This window comes from Schistocerca americana, chromosome 4 (assembly GCF_021461395.2).
Source record: "Schistocerca americana isolate TAMUIC-IGC-003095 chromosome 4, iqSchAmer2.1, whole genome shotgun sequence".
Lineage (NCBI taxonomy): Eukaryota > Metazoa > Arthropoda > Insecta > Orthoptera > Acrididae > Schistocerca > Schistocerca americana.
Genome location: NC_060122.1, coordinates 548,934,779 through 548,955,703, shown reverse-complemented (window position 1 = coordinate 548,955,703; position 20,925 = coordinate 548,934,779). Strand labels below are relative to the sequence as shown.

Below are 20,925 nucleotides of genomic sequence, written 5' to 3'. Positions count from 1 at the left end.
ATGGCGTGGATCCTCTGATCCAAATGAACTTATCATTAGCTGGAAATGGTTATGTTCAGCCAAATGGAGACCATTTGCAGCCATTCAAGAACTTCATCTTCCCAAACACTGATGGAAGTTTTATGGATGGCAGTGTGCCCTGTCACCAGCCAACAGCAGTTAGCTGTTGGTTTGACAAACATTCTGGACAATTTGAGTGAATGATTTGGCCACCTAGTTTGCCCAACATGATCCCATTGAACATATATGGGACATAATCAAGAGGTCAGTTTGTGCACAAAATGCTGCACCGGCAACACTTTCACAATGATGGATGGCTGTAGAGGCAGCATGGCTCAGTATTTCTGCAGGGGACATTCATTGACTTGAGCCCATGCCACATCGAGTTGCTGCACTACATTAGGCAAAAGGAGGTCCAACACGATATTGGAGGAATCCCATGACTTAATTGTCACCTCGTTGTATGAGGGGATGTTCAAAGGTAAAAGTATGGAACCACATTGTAGGTATAATTTAAGTCTTTATTCAGAAGTAATTATCAGAGGCCTGTGCACAACTATCCCACTGTTTCACAAGCCAAAAGATCCCCTGTTCCCAGAATTCTTGTTTCTGTGACAGTAGCCCAGTTCTCCACTGCGTCCTTTAGTTTGCCGTCAGAGTCCTAGCACTTCTCTTTGATGTTTTTTTAGGAGACCAAACTCTTGGAAGTTGCAGAGTTACATGTCTGGAGTATAGAGGGGATGTGAGGGGATGTTGAAGCTACCCCCACTTGATGACCTTGGCCATTATACTTTGTGTGACCTTGGAGATATGTGGACATACATTATCATGAATTAGAATCACTCACTCTGTGTGTAGCTCTAACTGTTTGCACTTGGTGGACTTGTGTAGGCTCCGGAGTGACTCACAGTACAAGTCGCTGTCAATGGTTTTTTCTGTGCTCAAGGAATTTGGTGAGTAGTGGGCCTTGGGCCTCAAAAAAGACAGTTAATATTACCTGCCTGCTGAGAGTGTCGCTTTGAATTTTTTGGAGGGAGATGGTGACACTACATTCGCATCCCTAGATGTCTCACTATGTTATCCCAAAATGCAAATTTCAACCAGTTTGTTTGTTACAACATTTTGTACCCCATCATTTGAATGCTTCTTATATTTAGTTCTGAGAATATTTTCCATATTTCCAGAGGAAAGAAGCAGTCATTCCCTTTTTCAAGCTGGCAAGAACAGTATGTTGATAAATAGTTAAAATAGTGATATCCTGACAAAAGTTTTGGATATAGCTCTGGAAAGAGCATTTTCTGATGACTTATGCCATATCAAGAAATTCAAAAATCCCAGAATGTTTTCACTGTGACTAATGGGTATCATGTAACACTTTGAATATCCTAGGCTTGATGGTTGTAGCTGTTCATGATACTTATGTGCATGAACATGACATTATAAAACTGCCTCGAAACTTAGAAAACATGTATGGCTTCAAGATATTTCACAAGTCAGGATTGAAGTTGTGTTACTTAACAGTTTTTTTTGGATGCGTACTAGTAAGCAAATCTTTTTATTCAGAAAAACTTAATCTCTCAAGGATCTGTTCTAAGTGACATCAATCACTTAGTGCCTAGCAAGAGAACTATTCTGCATGTTTCAGGTAGAGATTATTTTGCAAAATACCACTTGCTGTCTAACCTGAAAACTATTGAACTTGTTAGAGATTATGCTCTAAAAATCAGACAGTTTAGACCAAAGTTTGGAACTGCCAGTAATTTTATTCAGTTTTCACAAAATCCTCGACAATTTAAGCATTGTGTAGGATTGGAAATTAAAGGACAGTAATGAATACCATAAGACAAACAAATGAAGAGATAGTGACTTGTGATACAGATTTAAAGGCTAGGATGGAAAATAAACTAAGAGAATACAAATGAAAATGAGGACAGCAATGGAATTGGACGTCATACAATAGAGACATACTACAGGAAGCTTTTGAGGAAGTGTTGTTGACTGACTGTAGAACAATTCTACTGCTTTTAATGTTCTTTTAGGGTAAGGACTGAAAGGAGAAATTAAGAGTGTTACAGCTTGTACTAAGGCATACAGGAAATTATTTTCTCCTCACTCCACTTGTGATTGGAGCAGCAAAGGACATGTCTTGCAATGGACCACGCAGTATTGTGGGAATCTGTAGAAATTTATCCAAGAGACGCAAGACTCTAAAAGTGTTTCTTTCGACAAAAATGTATCATGTCCCCAGAACTAAATTTGAGAGGAAGTACACCAGACTTCAAATACATCAAATGTAAGCAATGTTGAACTTGGTCAAGAATGCCGCCCTATTGCTGATTGCACTATGAACTGTCATTTTTGACTTTGAAATCTGTGAGTCCGTAGCTCGTGGTCTAGCGGCTAGCATTTCTATCTCTGGATCACGGGGTCTTGGGTTCGATTCCCGTCCAGGTTTGGAATTTTCTCTGCCCGCGGACTGGGTGTTTGTGTTGTCCTATCATTTCATCATCATCCTTTGGAAAATGGCTAAATTGGACTGTGTAAAGATTGAGACTTTGTACGGATGCTGATGACCGCGCAGTTGAGTGCCCCACAAACCAGACAACAACATCATCGTCATCATGATCATCATCATCATCAAAATGTGTGGGAATCAACATCCCAAGGGAATATGTGGTTTCATTGACACCTTTCATACTGCCATGTGACACCATTTCGTTTCAATATTGAGCAGCAGTATATCGGAAATGTTTTCCTCAGCCACTCATAAGAAAACTACATGATTACAATGCTGGACATTGTGCTTCTGGCTGCCACCACAGAGGCATCAAAAAAGGGATAAATGTGGGTAAGAGAGGGTGTGACAATCTTCTCATCATGTGACATCTCCACAGTGGCGTAGGTCAGAGTTGTGGTGAAATTTGGCGGCAGTGTGACATCACTGACCCACCTTACACCTTGCATGAACTTTTCTGCATCTGTTGACATTTCGTTGTTTGAAGTGTCATCAAGCCCGAGGGTAACGATGCAGGGCACCTCACTTTTGCACTATTACAGGGGGAGGTTGCAGGCACTTTTCAGCTAAATTTTAGTCTTCTCCGTTGCAATGGGTGACAGTTACGGGGTTTTAAAAAGTCATCCTTTTATTGTGTTGCAACCTTCTTTGTGTGTGTGTGTGTGTGTGTGTGTGTGTGTGTGTGTGTGTGTGTGTGTGTAAAAGAATTCAGTTTAAAAAAGAAAAAAATCACTTAATTAAATTTACATTTTGCTTCAGAGTCAATATCATTGGAGAACACATAGATTACTGCGGCTACTCTGTGTGTCCCATGGCAATTCAGAGGGATATTTTAATGGCTGTTAGTCCATCAGAAAGCAAGATGTTGCAGCTGTGTAATACTGACTCCAAATGTGAAGATTTAACCTGCTCTATTGACAATATCAAGTAAGCATTCAAGCAGTAGAACTAATGTTACATAATGGATAGTCTGAGAATGAGTAATTGTAAGAACATGTTTGTTGCAATATATTTGTAATGTATTTGTATATCTATAATTTATTACAGGAAGGCATGAAAAGACTGTTAACATAATTTCATAGCAACATGATGAATGATGATTGAAATGGCTTATTGTGGACATGCATAAATATTTATAAGACTTATTTTGGTCTCTTCACATGAAAAATGATTTTCTTCCAACCTGGATTTCTCATTGTTTGATTTTATTAATGATTAATTTGAAAAAGCAAATTATCTGACTTTTAAAAATACAGCATTATTCTCACTTCAGAAATACTGCTGAACAGTAATAAACATAACTTATTTGTTTGCTGTTTTGAACAATTGCATTATGCTGTTTTCAGGATTAAAATTTTAGAAATTAATGTTTTTATGTGTTATTTTCTTGCCTTTGTCATGGAATTTATATTTATGCTGTTCAAAGTCCATTTTTTCCATCTAGAATTGAAGTAGAAAAGGGCAAACCTCCAGAATGGTACAATTACTTCCTGTGTGGTGTGAAAGGAATTATGGATATTCTGCCAGACAAGACTTCAGTTGGAATGAATGTAGCAGTGACTGGTAATATTCCCTGGGGTTCTGGTTTATCCAGTTCAAGTGCACTAGTAAGTGCTGCAGCACTTGCAACAGCTCATGCAAATAAGGTAGATAAAATGAAAATTATGCAGTTAAATGCTGTGATGCCTATAAATAGTTTTGTTATAAATCTCTGTGTTCTTTCAGGTTAGTATGAAAAAAGTGGAGATTGCAGCATTATGTGCCCATGCAGAGAGATATATCGGAACACAAGGTGGTGGTATGGACCAAGCAATAGCATTCTTAGGGTCAAGAGGTAATTTGGAGTGTCTCAGTTCACATTTTTTACATCTTCTGTGTGATAGGTTGTAATCATTGAATTTTAATTGTTTACTCTACATAGGCAAAAGACCACAGTGTCTGCATTAAAGGAATTAGCAAGGTAGTTGATTTGTTACTGAAGTTCTATTTCTGTAATAGGTTTTTTAGTGGCATGTTGTACACTCGTAGTAATGGGATAATAATTTTTCAACTCCTGGAATGTCATTTATTTGCAAAGGCACAAGCATATTACTGATCCTCCCAATTAACTACATTGAGGAACTTGCAGAGAATACAGGGTGGTCCATTGATAGTGACCGGGCCAAATATCTCGCAAAATAAGCATCAAACGAAAAAACTACAAAGAACGAAACTCATATAGCTTGAAGGGGGAAACCAGATGGCGCTATGGTTGTTCCACTAGATGGCGCTGCCATAGGTCAAACGGATATCAACTGCATTTTTTAAAATAGGAATCTTCATTTTTTACTACGTATTCATGTAGTACATAAAGAAAAATGAATGTTTTAGTTGGACCACTTTTTTCGCTTTGTGATGGATGGCGCTGTAATAGTCACAAATGTATAAGTGTGTGGTATCGTGCAACATTGCGCCAGTGTGGACGGTATTTGCTCCTCGATACATTACCCGTGTTAAAATGGACTGTTTACCAATTGCGGAAAAGGTCGATATCATGTTGATGTATGGCTATTGTGATCAAAATGCCCAATGGGCGTGTACTATGTATGCTGCTCGGTACCCTGGACAACATCATCCAAGTGTCTGGACCGTTCGCCAGATAGTTACGTTATTTAAGGAAACAGGAAGTGTTCAGCCACATATGAAATGTCAACCACAACCTGCAACAAATGATGATGCCCAAGTTGGTGTTTTAGCTGCTGTCGCGGCTAATTCGCATATCAGTAGCAGACAAATTGCATGAGAATCCGGAATGTCAGAAACGTCGGTGTTGAGAATGCTACGTCAACATCGATTGCACCCATACCATATTTCTACGCACCAGGAATTGCATGGCGATGACTTTGAACGTCGTGTACAGTTCTGCCACTGGGCACAAGAGAAATTACGGGACGATGACAGATTTTTTGCACGCATTCTATTTAGCGACGAAGCGTCATTCACCAACAGCGGTAACGTAAACCGGCATAATATGCACTAGTAGGCAACGGAAAAACCATAATGGCTGCGACAAGTGGAACATCAGCGACCTTGGTGGGTTAATGTATGGTGTGGCATTATGGGAGGAAGGATAATAGGCCCCCATTTCGTCGATGGCAATCTAAATGGTGCAATGTATGCTGATCTCCTACGTAATGTTCTACCGATGTTACTACAAGATGTTTCACTGCATGACAGAATGGCAATGTACTTCCAACATGATGGATGTCCGGCACATAGCTCGCGTGCGGTTGAAGCAGTATTGAATAGCATATTTCATGACAGGTGGATTGGTCCTCGAAACACCATACCGTGGTCCGCACGTTCACCAGATCTGACATCCCCAGATTTCTGTCTGTGGGGGAAGTTGAAGGATATTTGCTATCATGATCTACCAACAACACCTGACAACATGTGTCAGCGCATTGTCAATGCATGTGCGAACGTTACGGAAGGCAAACTACTCGCTGTTGAGAGGAATGTCGTTACACATATTGCCAAACGCGTTGAGGTTGACGGACATCATTTTGAGCATTTATTGCATTAATGTGGTATTTAAAGGTAATCACACTGTAACAGCAAGCGTTCTCAGAAATGATAAGTTCACAAAGGTACATGTACCACATTGGAACAACCAAAATAAAATGTTCAAACGTAACTACATTCTGTATTTTAATTTAAAAAACCTACCTGTTACCAACTGTTCATCTAAAATTGTGAGCCATATGTTTGTGACTATTACAGCACCATCTATCACAAAGCGAAAAAGTGGTCCAACTAATACATTCATATTTGTTTACGTACTACATGAATATGTAATAAAAAAATGGGGGTTCCTATTTAAAAAGACACAGTTGATATCCATTTGACCTATGGCAGAGCCATCTAGCGGGCCAACCATAGCGACATCTGGTTTCCCCCTTCAAGCTAGACAAGTTTAGTTCGTTGTAGTTTTTTTGTTTGACGCTTATTTCGTGAGATATTTGGCCCCATCACGATCAATGGACCATCCTGTAGATGGAGAGACAAATTAAAGTTTTAGGAAGAACTCCGCTTACAGCTGGTAAAATTGTTGTTTATTGAAAAATGACCAGTTTCACAGCTTTAAGCCGCATCATCAGGTGAACCTAGGTGGTAAAAAGCAAAGTACAGAGTCACCACATTTTGCGGATATTAAAATTAGTGAAGGAATGTCTTAAATATATTCATAACATCAAAATATCTGCTGTGGTTACTCAGAATATAAAATAGTTTTCAAATTAAAGTTCTTGCAGATGGAAAACAATGAATGTAGTAGAATATTTAGACATATGAGAGATTATGCAGAAGCAACAACTTCTTTAAAAATGTGAAAAAACCAGTAATTCTGCGCTAAGGGTTTAAGATGAAGTATGTTTCTGTGGAGAAATTGTAGTATAGTATTACATAATATAATAATTTATTCATCTAAGGATCATTATACTATGGCATAAGATTTTTATACTTAATACTTGAAAATCATGTTATGTATACAGTCGTGTAAATATGTACACACTTCCAGAATGAATTTTCACTCTTCAGTGGGGTGTTGCAGAAGTCTGGATTTTGGCTTGAGGGACATTCACACTGGCGCAAGTATATTTGTACCATTAAACAACAGGGGGCCTGACAGATTAAAATGGTGCATCAAACTGGGACTTGTCTCTGAACTTTTGCCTTTCATGGGAAAATGCACTACTGACTGAATTATCCAAGCATGACTCACCACCTGTCCTCATTACTTTACTACTGCCACTAAATCTCTCCTATGTTTCAAACTTCACAGTAGTTCTCCAGCACACTGTGTGAAACAAATATTCATGAAAGAAAGGATACTGAGAAGAATTGGTGTAGCCACAGCCTAGGGGATTGTTCTAGTATGAGTTTTCACTCTTCTTTAGAATATGTGCTGATTTGAAACCCTCTGGTAGATATAAACAGTTTGCCAGAGAGGGGCTCGAATCTTTAAACTTTGCTTTTTGCAGAAAAATTGTCTATTGGGCCGGGCATGCCTGCTGCAGAAGAACTGTGCAGTTTTGAAAGTTTGTTGAGGTATTGATCTTAGTAAAGTTGTTGGAGTCTGTCATTAGTTCATTCTCATGCCAGATAAATCTAACCAGGTAAACTAGGAAGAAGGCTGCCACTTTGAAAAAGCTACTGTCTTCTCAGCTGAATTAAGAGCTGCTGTTTTATTTCACATTTTTTGGGTTAACATTGACTTGATTACATTCACATTCTTCAAAGAAAGTAAGTATTTCGATCTGTGAATACAGATTCCTGGTTATAGATAGCCAATGCCCTGGTTGTGATTTAGATTTGCAACAAACTCTGTTACTTGCCATATATCTAACAGAACTTTCAGACACTGAGTCCAGATGTTTGGATAATTTATAAAACGAGTGGCTAATGAATTACATTTTCTTTATTTTTGTTTGAACTGGTTGGGGGTTCCCAATTTCTTTGTTTATATTAGAAGGGAATTTGTTGAGTACCTTTGCACCAGAGTACATAACTCCACTCTGAATTCTGTAGGAAGAGGAAAAGTCAACATGAAAGTAATTTTCATCTCTCACATTGTGATTCTGTGTGTTAAAATTTGACTGAGAAGTAAATGTATTGGGAATTGAGCATAACTATTCCAAGATCCTTAAAAAAGCTTCTGGGGTATGAGTGATTACTTTATACAATATTTGTACTGCTCCCTTCTGCTGAATGAACAGTTTATTTACTTTAGGTGCACTGTGCCACAGGTAATACCATAAGACAACAGAGACTGGAAATAGGCAGACTAAGCTAATGCCCATGTCGTTAGGTCAGCACAGTGAGAGAGACCTCTAAGAGCAAAACATGCTGAATTTGGCTTCATGTTTGGTTTGTCTATGTACTGACTCCTTTTAACTTGTTATTCAGCCAGACTTCAAGGAATTTTTCACAAATTGTTTCACTTAATTTATGATTTTTAATGGTTGCAATGAAGGTAATTGCGAAAAAACCTTGGGTAACAGAAGAAATACTTCGACTGATAACTGAAAGAAGGAAATAAGAAATGTTGAGGGGGAACACTGGAGTACGGGAATATAAATTACTTAGGAACAAAATAAATAGGAAGCGCAGGGAACCCAAGGCAAAATGGCAGCAGGTCAAATGTGAAGAAATTGAAAACTAAATGTATGTTCAAAAGATTTATTTAGCATATAAACTAGTCAGAATAACCTTTGGTAAAATCAAAAGCAAGGGCAGCAACATTAACAGTGCAATGGGAATTGCAATAATTGTAGGCCTCTGTAGGGAGGGGGGTAGAAGACTTGTCTTTAGAGTTCATAGATGAAGAAAGTGGAGTCGATGAGGAAGACATAGCGGATCCAGTATTAGAGTCAGGATTTAAAAGAGCTGTGGAAGACTTGAGATCAAATGAAGCAGAAGGGATAGGTAACATTCCATCAGAATTTATAAAATCATTGGGAAAATGTCAACCAAATGACTATTTGAGTCAAGTGTGTAGAATCTGAGAGACTGGTGACATACCTTTGGACTTTCAAAAAACATCACCCACAAAATACCAAAGATAGCAAGGCCAGATAGGTGCAGAACTGTTGCACATTCAGCCTAGGATGTCATGCATCCAAGCTGTGACAAGAGTAATAAACACAAGAATGGGATAGAGAACTGAGAATCTGTTAGATGCTGATCAGTTTAGCATTAGGAAAAGTAAAGACACCGAGGATGTAGTTCTGACTGCACGCTTGATAATAGAAGTGGCGATGAAGAAGAATCAAGACACATTCGTAGAATTTGTTGGCCTGGGAAAAGTATTTGACAATGTAAAATGGTACAAGAGGTTTGAAATTTTTAGAAAAATAATTGTGAATAACAGGGAAAGATATGTAATATACAGGGTGAATATAATTAAAGTTAAACTTCCAAACTGCCGTAGAAATAACACCACTCATCAGAATGACATCAAATTGCAACGAAATATTATTGGAGAAGGGAGAAAACATGTGGCACAAGAAAAATAAACAGTTACAAAATGTAGCATTAGATGGCACTGTAAGCATCATAAATTAATAGTGGTCCACTACAAATGACAAATGAATCATACAACAATGCCTAAGGTGTACGTTTGACATTAAACAAACTGTACTACTCAGTGTGCTTCGGTGTACAGGTGTGATACTGTTAGTTACACAAGCCCATCCACCTCAGCAACGTCATATAACATCGGTTGGCAAAAATTGGTTTTTAATTGTCCTGAAGCAAAACCACATTAAAAGCATCAATCACATCAGTTTTTTTATTGTCATGAGGCCAAAAACTGCATAAAAAGCATCAATCACATTGCTTTTTAATTGTCCTGAGGCCCAAAACCACATGAAAAGCATCAATCAAAATCAAATCAGATTATTAATTTCCATGTGACTGGCACAAAACATGTTCAATGTGCTGTCCACCATTTTCCGCAACGAGTTGAATTCGAGAAACAACATGTTCCACAACTGATCAAAGTGTTTCCGGGGTCACATTCAGAGTGTGTTGCACAATGCATGCCTTCAATGCAGCTAAGTTTGCAGTCGGAACACTGAACACAACATCTTTTTGCCATCTTGCATAAAAATGAGCCCAACCATGCGTCCCCCCTTTTGAAGAGCTGGAATGACGTGGTTGTGCAAAAGACATTCGGAGCACTTACCAGTGATGGTACAGGTAACAGGACCACAAGCACCTGCCTCTTTGGAAAATTGTGGCCCTATGATAAATGATGCGGTAAATCTGCACCACACAGTGACCTTTTCAGGATGAAGTGGTACTGGTTGATTTGCGTGTGGATTTTCCATTGCCCATGTTTGACAATTCTGTGTATTGACATATCTTGTCAGATGGAAGTGGGCTTCGTCTATCTGTGAAATCTTCCACGGCCAATCATTGTCCACTTCCATGAGAGCAAGAAATTCTAAAGCAAAGGTTGTTTGTGCTGGCAGATCAACAGGAAGCAACTTGTGCACACAGATTATTTTGGATGGATACCAAAGAAGGATGTTTCATAGGATTTTACGCACCGTGCTCATGGGTACGTCCAATGTTTGGGCAATTCTCTGTGCACTACACGTTTGCACACCACCACTCGTCTCCTCCTGCATTGCTGTGGACACTGCTTCCACTGATATCGAATCAATTCGTTTCCTTCCTCTATCAGGTTGCACACCAAAAGAACCTGTCTTTTTGAATTGCTGAATCATTTTCTCCAGGCCCACAGCAGTCATCGGACCAATGCCTTTTTTCAAACCCTTCAGTGTCTGGAACTTCTGCAGAGCAACGTGTGCCCAGTCATCACTCTTGTAACACGGCTTTACAAGCAGAGTGTGATCCTGCATTGAGACAGTCATGGCGAACATCACAGACGTGAAAGGAAGAAAATCCGTGCACCTGGTGTGTTTATACCAACTTCAATGGGTCGTGCACATAACAGGTGTTTTCATTTACATATTCTGACACATACAGCGCCATCTGTTGATCAATTTTCACACTATTTTTCTTTTTCTTCTGCTGTACGTTTTCCCCCCTTCTCCAATAATACTCCATTGCAATTTGATGGCATTCTGACCAGTGGTGTTATTTCTACAGTATTTTGAAAGTTTAACTTTAATTATTATCACCCTGTATGATATGTACAAGAATGAAGAGGGAAAAATAAGAATGGGCGACTAAGAATGAAGTGCTCAGATTGTAAAAGATGTAAGTCAGGGTTTCAGTCTTTCACCCCTGCTGTTCAGTCTTTTCATCAAAGAAGCAGTGATGGAAATGAAAGAAAGGTTCAAGAATGGGATTAAAATTCAGTGTGCTTATGACAATGCTATCCTCAGTGAAAGTGAAGAAGAATTACAGGAACTGTTGAATGGAGTAAAGTCTAGTGAATAGAGGATATGGATTGAGAGTAAACCTATGAAAGAGAAACAGAAATGAGAGTAGCAATGAACTTAATGTCAAAATTGGGGACTACAAAGTAGACCGATTCTGCTACCTTGGAAACAAAGCAACACACAATGGATGACACAAGCAGGACTTAAAAAGCGGACAGCGAAAAGAATTGAAGTTTGTGAGATTTGGTGCTATAGAAGGATGTTGAAAATTAGATGAACTGATTATAAAAAAGGGAGTGGTGCTCTGCATAATTGATGAAGAAAGGAACATATGGTAAACTATGATAAGAAGGCAGCACAGGATGACAGGACTAGTGTTATGACATCAGAGAGACCTAGAGGTAGGTGTAAAGGGTAAAGACTGTAGTGGAAAACAGAAATTGGAATACATCGAGCAAATAATTTAGGATATAGGGTGCAAGCACTACTCTGAGATGAAGCGGTTTCACAAGAGACGAGACTGATGACTCAAAAATGTCATCTTCTGGTGCTAGCAGGCATTCTGTCCGTGTTTAAAACTGCATAATATTATGTTTTGTTCATGCTGAAGGGAATTTTTCTCTGGGACACTGTGTGCTCTTAGCACCAAAGCTTTAAGATACTAGTGGTTTATAAAGATTGATAGCAGTTATTGGTATGTAAATAGAGATTTGTGACAAAGGATCTGCAATATTCTGTGTGCCTTACTTCAGAATCAACTTCATGATGAACTGGGAATTCCAGAAATGGGAAGCAGCCATCCTTTTCTATATCCATGGTGAATTAAATACTTGCATGAATGAAATTAAATAACTACAAAAATTGATATAAGTCATCCTTCCTGCATTGTACACTTACCTCCAGAAACCTAGAGGTTTCAGACTTACAGAATCAAGTGCCTTGACCTCAAAATCTCCCATAAATAAATCAGCCATTATATTGGGCAGAGGGCTTCCCATGACGACTCTGTCAGTATGTTCATTAAATTCACCACTGAATAGAAAATAAGATGACATTAGCACACAATCGAAACAGTTCTCTCTTTGTCAAAATATTGGGGAATGAGAGAGGAGGAGTCTTCTAAAGGTACCGTGGTATATAGTGATACTGTATCAAAACTAACCAATGCATCAATGTGGAGTTTGGCTGTGTGGCATCGCCCGCTATACCTGTGAGAGGACAAGTGGCTGCTCCTTCAGCAAGGTCCGAGCAGGCACGTGGGGGGGAGGGGTTTATTAGTTATTGGGAGCTCCAACGTTAGGCGGGTGATGAAGCTCCTTAGGGAAATAGCAGAAAGGTCGGGGAAGAAGGCCAGTGTTCACTCTGTCTGCTTGCTGGGGGGGCGTCTCATCCGAGATGTGGAGCATAGAGAGCACTGGGTGCACCCGACTGCAAATTGTTGCTCATGTTGGCACCAATGACTCCTGCCGTCTGGGTTCAGAGCTCATCCTCAGTTTGTACAGGTGGTTGGCGGAGTTGGTGAAGGTGGAAAGCCTCGATTGCAGGGTGGAATCTGAACTAACTATTTGTAGTATCGTTCCCAGAACCGATTGCGGTCCTCTGTTTTGGACCCGAGTAGAAGGCTTAAACCAGAGGCTCAGACGATTCTGCGGAGATCTGGGGTGCAAATTTCTCGACCTCCGCTATCAGGTGGAGAAATGTAGGCTCCCCCAGAATAGGTCAGGCATGCACTACACGCAGGAAGCAGCCACAAGGGTAGCGGAGTACGTGTGGAGTGCACGTATGGGTTTTGTAGGTTAGAGAATTCCCTCCCTAGGCCTGACAAGAAGCCTCCTGAGACGCGGCAAGGTAGGAGTAGGCAAAATGCAACAGGGAATAACAATATTAATCTGCTAATACTAAACTGCAGGAGTGTCTATAGAAAGGTCCCAGAACTGCTCTCATTAATAAACGGTCACAATGCCCACATAGTACTAGGGACAGAAAGTTGGCTGAAACCAGTAATGAAATTCTAAACTCGGATTGGAATGTATACCACAGAGACAGGCTGGACAGTGAAGGGGGAGGCGTGTTTATAGCGATAAGAAGTGCGATAGTATCGAAGGAAATTGACGGAGATCCGAAATGTGAAATAATTTGGGTGAAGGTCACGGTTAAAGCAGGCTCAGACATGGTAATTGGATGTCTCTATAGGCCCCTTGGCTCAGCAGCTGTTGTGGCTGAACATCTGAAGGATAATTTGGAAAATATTTCTAGTAGATTTCCCCACCATGTTATAGTTCTGGGTGGAGATTTTAGTTTGCTGGATATAGACTGGGAGACTCTGATGTTCATAACGGGTGGCAGGGACAAAGAATCCAGTGAAATTTTTTTAAGTGCTGTATCTGAAAACTACCTTGAGCAGTTAAACAGAGAACCAACTCGTGGCGATAACAACATATTAGACTTTCTGGTGACAAACAGACCCTAACTATTTGAAACAGTTAACGCAGAACAGGGAATCAGCGATCATAAAGCGGTTACTGCATCGATGATTTCAGCCATAAATAGAAGTATTAAAAAAGGCAGGAAGATTTTTCTGTTTAGCAAAAGTGACAAAAATCAGATTTCAGAGTACCTGACGGCTCAACACAAAAGTTTGTTTTAAGTACAGATAGTCTTGAGGATCAGTGGACAAAGTTCAAAACCATCGTACAATATGTGTTAGATGAGTATGTGCCAAGCAAGATCGTAAGAGATGGAAAAGAGCCACCGTGGTACAACAACCGAGTTAGAAAACTGCTGCGGAAGCAAAGGGAACTTCACAGCAAACATAGCCAACGCCTTGCAGACAAACAAAAATTACGTGAAGCGAAATGTAGTGTCAGGAGGGCTATGCGAGAGGCGTTCAATGAATTCGACAGTAAAGTTCTATGTACTGACATGGCAGAAAATCCTAAGAAATTTTGGTCTTATGTCAAAGCCGTAGGTGGATCAAAACAAAATGTCCAGACACTCTGTGACCAAAATGGTACTGAAACAGAGGATGACAGACTAAAGGCCGAAATACTAAATGTCTTTTTCCAAAGTTGTTTCACAGAGGAAGACTGCACTGTAGGTCCTTCTCTAGAGTGTCGCACAGATGACAAAATGGTAGATACTGAAATAGACGACAATGGGATAGAGAAGCAATTAAAATTGCTCAAAAGAGGAAAGGCCGCTGGACCTGATGAGATACCAGTTCGATTTTACACAGAGTACGCCAAGGAACTTGTCCCCCCTTCTTGCAGCGTTGTACCATAGGTCTCTAGAAGAGCGTAGCATTCTAAAGGATTGGAAAAGGGCACAGGTCATCCCCGTTTTCAAGAAGGGACATCGAACAGATGTGCAGAACTATAGACCTATATCTCTAATGTCGATCAGTTGTAGAATTTTGGAACACACATTATGTTCGAAAATAATGACTTTTCTGGAAACTAGAAATCTACTCTGTAGGAATCAGCATGGGTTTTGAAAAAGACAATCGTGTGAAACCCAGCTTGCGCTATTCGTCCACGAGACTCAGAGAGCCATAGACATGGTTTCCCTGGTAGATGCCGTGTTTCTTGACTTCCGCAAGGCGTTCGATACAGTTCCCCCCAGTCGTTTAATGAACAAAGTAAGAGCATATGGACTATCAGACCAATTGTGTGATTGGATTGAAGAGTTCCTGGATAGCAGAACGCAGCATGTCATTCTCAATGGAGAAAGTAAGAGTGCTTTCAGGTGTCCCGCAGGGGAGTGTCGTAGGACCATTACTGTTCACAATATACATAAATGACCTTGTGGATGACATCGGAAGTTCACTGAGGCTTTTTGTGGATGATGCTGTAGTATATCGAGAGGTTGTAACAATGGAAAATTTTACTGAAATGGAGGAGGATCTGCAGCGAATTGACACATGGTGCAGGGAATGGCAATTGAATCTCAATATAGACAAGTGTAATGTGCTGTGAATACATAGAAAGAAAGATCCCATATCATTTAGCTACAAAATAGCAGGTCAGCAACTGGAAGTAGTTAATTCCATAAATTATCTGGGAGTACGCATTAGGAGTGATTTAAAATGGAATGATCATATAAAGTTGATCGTCGGTAAAGCAGATGCCAGACTGAGATTCATTGGAAGAATCCTAAGGAAATGCAATCCGAAAACAAAGGAAGTAGGTTACAGTGCGCTTGTTTGCCCACTGCTTGAATACTGCTCAGCAGTGTGGGATCAGTACCAGATAGGGTTGATAGAAGAGATAGAGAAGATCCAACGGAGAGCAGCGCACTTCGTTACAGGATCATTTAGTAATCGTGAAAGCGTTACAGAGATGATAGATAAACTCCAGTGTAAGACTCTGCAGGAGAGACGCTCAGTAGCTTGGTACGGGCTTTTGTTGAAGTTTTGAGAACATAACTTCACTGAGGAGTCAAGCAGCATATTGCTCCCTCCTACGTACACTCCTGGAAATTGAAATAAGAACACCGTGAATTCATTGTCCCAGGAAGGGGAAACTTTATTGACACATTCCTGGGGTCAGATACATCACATGATCACACTGACAGAAGCACAGGCACATAGACACAGGCAAAAGAGCATGCATAATGTCGGCACTAGTACAGTGTATATCCACCTTTCGCAGCAATGCAGGCTGCTATTCTCCCATGGAGACGATCGTAGAGATGCTGGATGTAGTCCTGTGGAACGGCTTGCCATGCCATTTCCACCTGGCGCCTCAGTTGGACCAGCGTTCGTGCTGGACGTGCAGACCGCGTGAGACGACGCTTCATCCAGTCCCAAACATGCTCAATGGGGGACAGATCCGGAGATCTTGCTGGCCAGGGTAGTTGACTTACACCTTCTAGAGCACGTTGGGTGGCACGGGATACATGCGGACGTGCATTGTCCTGTTGGAACAGCAAGTTCCCTTGCCGGTCTAGGAATGGTAGAACGATGGGTTCGATGACGGTTTGGATGTACCGTGCACTATTCAGTGTCCCCTCGACGATCACCAGTGGTGTACGGCCAGTGTAGGAGATCGCTCCCCACACCATGATGCCGGGTGTTGGGCCTGTGTGCCTCGGTCGTATGCAGTCCTGATTGTGGCGCTCACCTGCACGGCGCCAAACACGCATACGACCATCATTGGCACCAAGGCAGAAGCGACTCTCATCGCTGAAGACGACACGTCTCCATTCGTCCCTCGATTCACGCCTGTCGCGACACCACTGGAGGCGGGCTGCACGGTGTTGGGGCGTGAGCGGAAGACAGCCTAACGGTGTGCGGGACCGTAGCCCAGCTTCATGGAGACGGTTACGAATGGTCCTCGCTGATACCCCAGGGGCAACAGTGTCCCTAATTTGCTGGGAAGTGGCGGTGCGGTCCCCTACGGCACTGCGTAGGATCCTACGGTCTTGGCGTGCATCCGTGCGTTGCTGTGGTCCGGTCCCAGGTCGACGGGCACGTGCACCTTCCGCCGACCACTGGCGACAACATCGATGTACTGTGGAGACCTCACGCCCCACGTGTTGAGCAATTCGGCGGTACGTCCACCCGGCCTCCCGCATGCCCACTATACGCCCTCGCTCAAAGTCCGTCAACTGCACATACGGTTCACGTCCACGCTGTCGCGGCATGCTACCAGTGTTAAAAACTGCTATGGAGCTCCGTATGCCACGGCAAACTGGCTGACACTGACGGCGGCGGTGCACAAATGCTGCGCAGCTAGCGCCATTCGACGGCCAACACCGCGGTTCCTGGTGTGTCCACTGTGCCGTGCGTGTGATCATTGCTTGTACAGCCCTCGCAGTGTCCGGAGCAAGTATGGTGGGTCTGACACACCGGTGTCAATGTGTTCTTTTTTCCATTTCCAGGAGTGTATATCTAGCGAAGAGACCATGAGGATAAAATCAGAGAGTTTAGAGCCCACACGGAGGCATACGGACAATCCTTCTTTCCACGAACAATACGAGACTGGAATAGAAGGGAGAACCGATAGAGGTACTCAAGGTACCCTCCGCCACACACCGTCAGGTGGCTTGCAGAGTATGGATGTAGATGTAGATATTAAGCCTGAGGCCACTAAGTGTCTCAATAAACTTCATGGAGTTACCTGTGTGGTGGGTACACTTCCCTGAATGAATGGTTTTAATAATTAAGCTATATATTTAACAGAAAAATACATTGGGGAGCCAGTGGTGCTTATTATTGGCTGCATGGATGAAGGCAAAATGTCTCTTGGCTCACTCCTTGTTATTACATCTGTGGTAAGAGAAGGAAGGTGTCCAAAAAATGTAATCTCATAGATCCAGTAAATAAATGCCCACGCATGTGCAGTGATGCCTTGAAACATTTATATACTGTCAATTTGGGCCAATTTTGAACACAGCTGTATAAGTCTTGTTTTTCCAAGAGGTTTGATGGCTTGTGTGGCCATATGTAATTCCAGCAGTTGAGAATTGTGGGCAACCACGCATACAGGACTGATGGACACATCTGTGAAGCTTAAAGGCTACTTGATGTTCAACATGAGGATGCCATTATTGAACAGTACATGACCCAGTCGGCTCATTACTGATAGTGTCTGTTAGCTGTTTGTGTAGTCTTTGTGGGTTATCCACTACTTTAATGTTTTGGAAGACCTTCAAAAATCACTTGGCCTATGACTTCCAGTGGCACAATCAAATGGACATAACTGGAAGTTACTTCAATAAAGCCATTTACAGTAACTGGTCATTCAAAACCTGATTTAATGCAATGTATATGGGATGCCTTAAAAGCAAAAATAGTGATAAGGAGTACAGTAATACCATTCACAAATCATAAGGAAGAGAGATCCAGGAAGCTGAAATGATATTTCTTAGAGCTGTGAAAGTTCGTACACCGAAGTAGAGAGATAAAGAAACAATGACATTAGGAAGGAATTAAACATATTTAATGTAAGAAACAAAACTGAAGACAACAGAAGAAAATGGAATGAACATTTTGGCAGATTGAACAGTGGCAGAATACTTTACGAAGTCAGAAATTAGAATGAGAAGTCTGGGAAGGGCAAGAAACAGATGTGCACCATAGAAAGTGTAGGCCTAATACTTGAAATGCAGGAAAAGAAGAAGAAGAAGAAGATGTGATATTTGTTTGGTCTGTCTGCTTCTCAAGTGACCACTGGCGTGAACTCAAGGTTTTCGGAGAGAGTTGTTTTACAGTATTCATCAGAAACAAAATCGAATTCAGGAACTGCTGCATCAAAATTCTCCCTGAACAATGTTTTTAGTCTTTGATATAATTTTGCATTAACCTGAACATTTTGATTCCACCCATCATAACTGGAAGAACTTTTTTGAACAGTTTTTTGGTCACGCTGCTGAGAAAAGGAGTTCATTTTGATTTTGCTGTAAAATTTTGCATTTTGATTTTGCCACAATAACTACAGCAAAATTTTGTGGCATTCATATGGTGTAAGGGATGAAGACTACTGGTAAAATCCACTGAAGTAGAATGTCATTGAAGCCATGATTTTTTAACAGGCAGCTTCCATGAAACAGGTGAAGGAGCATCCCTTTGGCCAGTCACCTAGGCATTGTGGGTTTGATCGGTGAGCAAGGGAGTCAGAAGTCTTATCAGAGGTGGGGGACTGCAGCTAAAGAGATAGGTCATAGTAAAACTCTATGTTGTTACATCAAACTGGAACAGAGACAGATGCATGTCCTTGTCCAGTTGGCACAGAAGCTTTGTACTCGGTGTAGCATTCAAATAACTTCCGGGAATTCAGCCAGGTAACACTTTCAGTGACCGCCGATATTTTGGCGGGAGAACACCCCGCCATTTTCAAGGCAAACTGCTACGGACAGGCAGCGTACATGCAAATTTAAGACCTCGGTTCTCGGACTGAAGCAGGAAAGATAACACACACACACTGAACACTAGTGCCACCAAGGTGGTGCTGTATTAACTAATCTCTTTCGCATTTGTTGATATCCACTTACTTTTTATTTAATGACCAGTATTACGAGCAGACAAATGGAGTTGCAATGGGTAGTCCGTTGTCTCCTGTGATCGCAAATTTGTTTATGGAAGACTTCAAGGAGCATGCATTGGAGTCGGCGCCTTTGAATCCCGCCTGTTTCTTTAGATACGTTGACGATACCTTCGTTGTTTGGCCTCATGGTAGGGAGAATTTGAATGTCTTTCTAGAACATCTGAACTCGATCCACCTGAACATTCGTTTTACGATGGAGGTGGAAGAGGATGGTTGCCTTCCCTTTCTTGACGTGTTGGTTAGGAGGAAGGATGATGGATCATTGGGACATGCAGTCTACAGGAAATGTACTCACACCGACTTGTACTTACAGGCTAATAGTTGTCACCATCCGGCTCAGTGTGAAGGGGTACTTCGTACCTTGGTACACAGGGCACATGTCGTTTCTGACACTGAGACTTTGCCAACTGAGCTGTCCCATCTTGAAGTTACATTTTGTCAAAATGGTTTTAGTGATAGACAGATTGAATGTGCGTTGCGCTATCGACCAACTGTACATCGGGTGATTGATGATAATTCTGAGTCAACACCTAAATCTACTGCCTTTTTGCCTTACGTAGGAAACACGTCTAACAAGATCGGTTGTATTTTATGGAAATACTATGTGAAATGTGTTTTCCGACCGCCATCTAAAATTAGAGCACTTTTGAGTTCCATTAAGGATGATCTTGGACTGCATAAGGCGGGTGTATAACATGTTCCTTGTAGCTGCGGCATGGCATATATTGGTCAAACTATCAGGACCGTGGAGGACCGATGTACTGAGCATAAACGGCACACACGATTACAGCAGCCAAGTAGATCTGCTATTGCTGAACATTGCTTGGAGACTGGTCACCCCATGTTATATGAGATCCGAGATATTGGCATGCACGTCCAGCTATTGGGACAGTGTTATTAGGGAGGCAGTTGAGATTAAATTAGGGAGCAACCTCGTTAACGGGGATGGAGGTTTCTGTTTAAACTCTGTTTGGAATCCGGCTCTCTCCCTTGTCAAAAAACAGAGGGACAGAGTCAATGCTACCTCACCTGAGAATTCATAGTCTCGCTATCGATAGCTCTGACTTTGGTCATCTTTGGTGGCACTAGTGTCCAGTGTGTGTGTTACCTTTCCTGCTTCAGCCCGAGAACCGAGGTTTTAAATTTGCATGTACACCGCCTGTCCGTTGCAGTTTGCCTTGAAAACGGCGGGGTGTTCTCCCGCCAGAATATCGGCGGTCGCTGAAAGTGTTACCTGGCTGAATTCCTGGAAGTTATTTGAAAGTTGTATACGCCAGGAGAAACTCTGGTCTCACATTGGTGTAGCAGATTTGACCATGCTTGAAGACCTCCACACTGCTAAGAGAAAGCATGCTGATGATGCATGCCAGCCGGAGTGGCCGAGCAGTTCTAAGTGCTACAGTCTGGAACCGCGCGCCCGCTACGGTCGCAGGTTCGAATCCTGCCTTGGGCATGGTTGTGTGTGATGCTC

The 20,925-nt window shown here is 41.6% G+C and overlaps 1 protein-coding gene across 1 annotated transcript in view; it reads left to right on the top strand.

Moving 5' to 3' along the window:
* LOC124612594 (N-acetylgalactosamine kinase) overlaps positions 1–20,925 on the top strand; it is an 87,134-nt gene that overhangs the window by 25,709 nt on the left and 40,500 nt on the right. Inside the window, exons 3-5 of the mRNA XM_047140877.1 lie at positions 3,275–3,442; positions 3,960–4,161; positions 4,241–4,349. Coding sequence (XP_046996833.1) covers positions 3,275–3,442; positions 3,960–4,161; positions 4,241–4,349 — 479 coding nt within the window. The remainder of the gene's footprint in view (positions 1–3,274; positions 3,443–3,959; positions 4,162–4,240; positions 4,350–20,925) is intronic.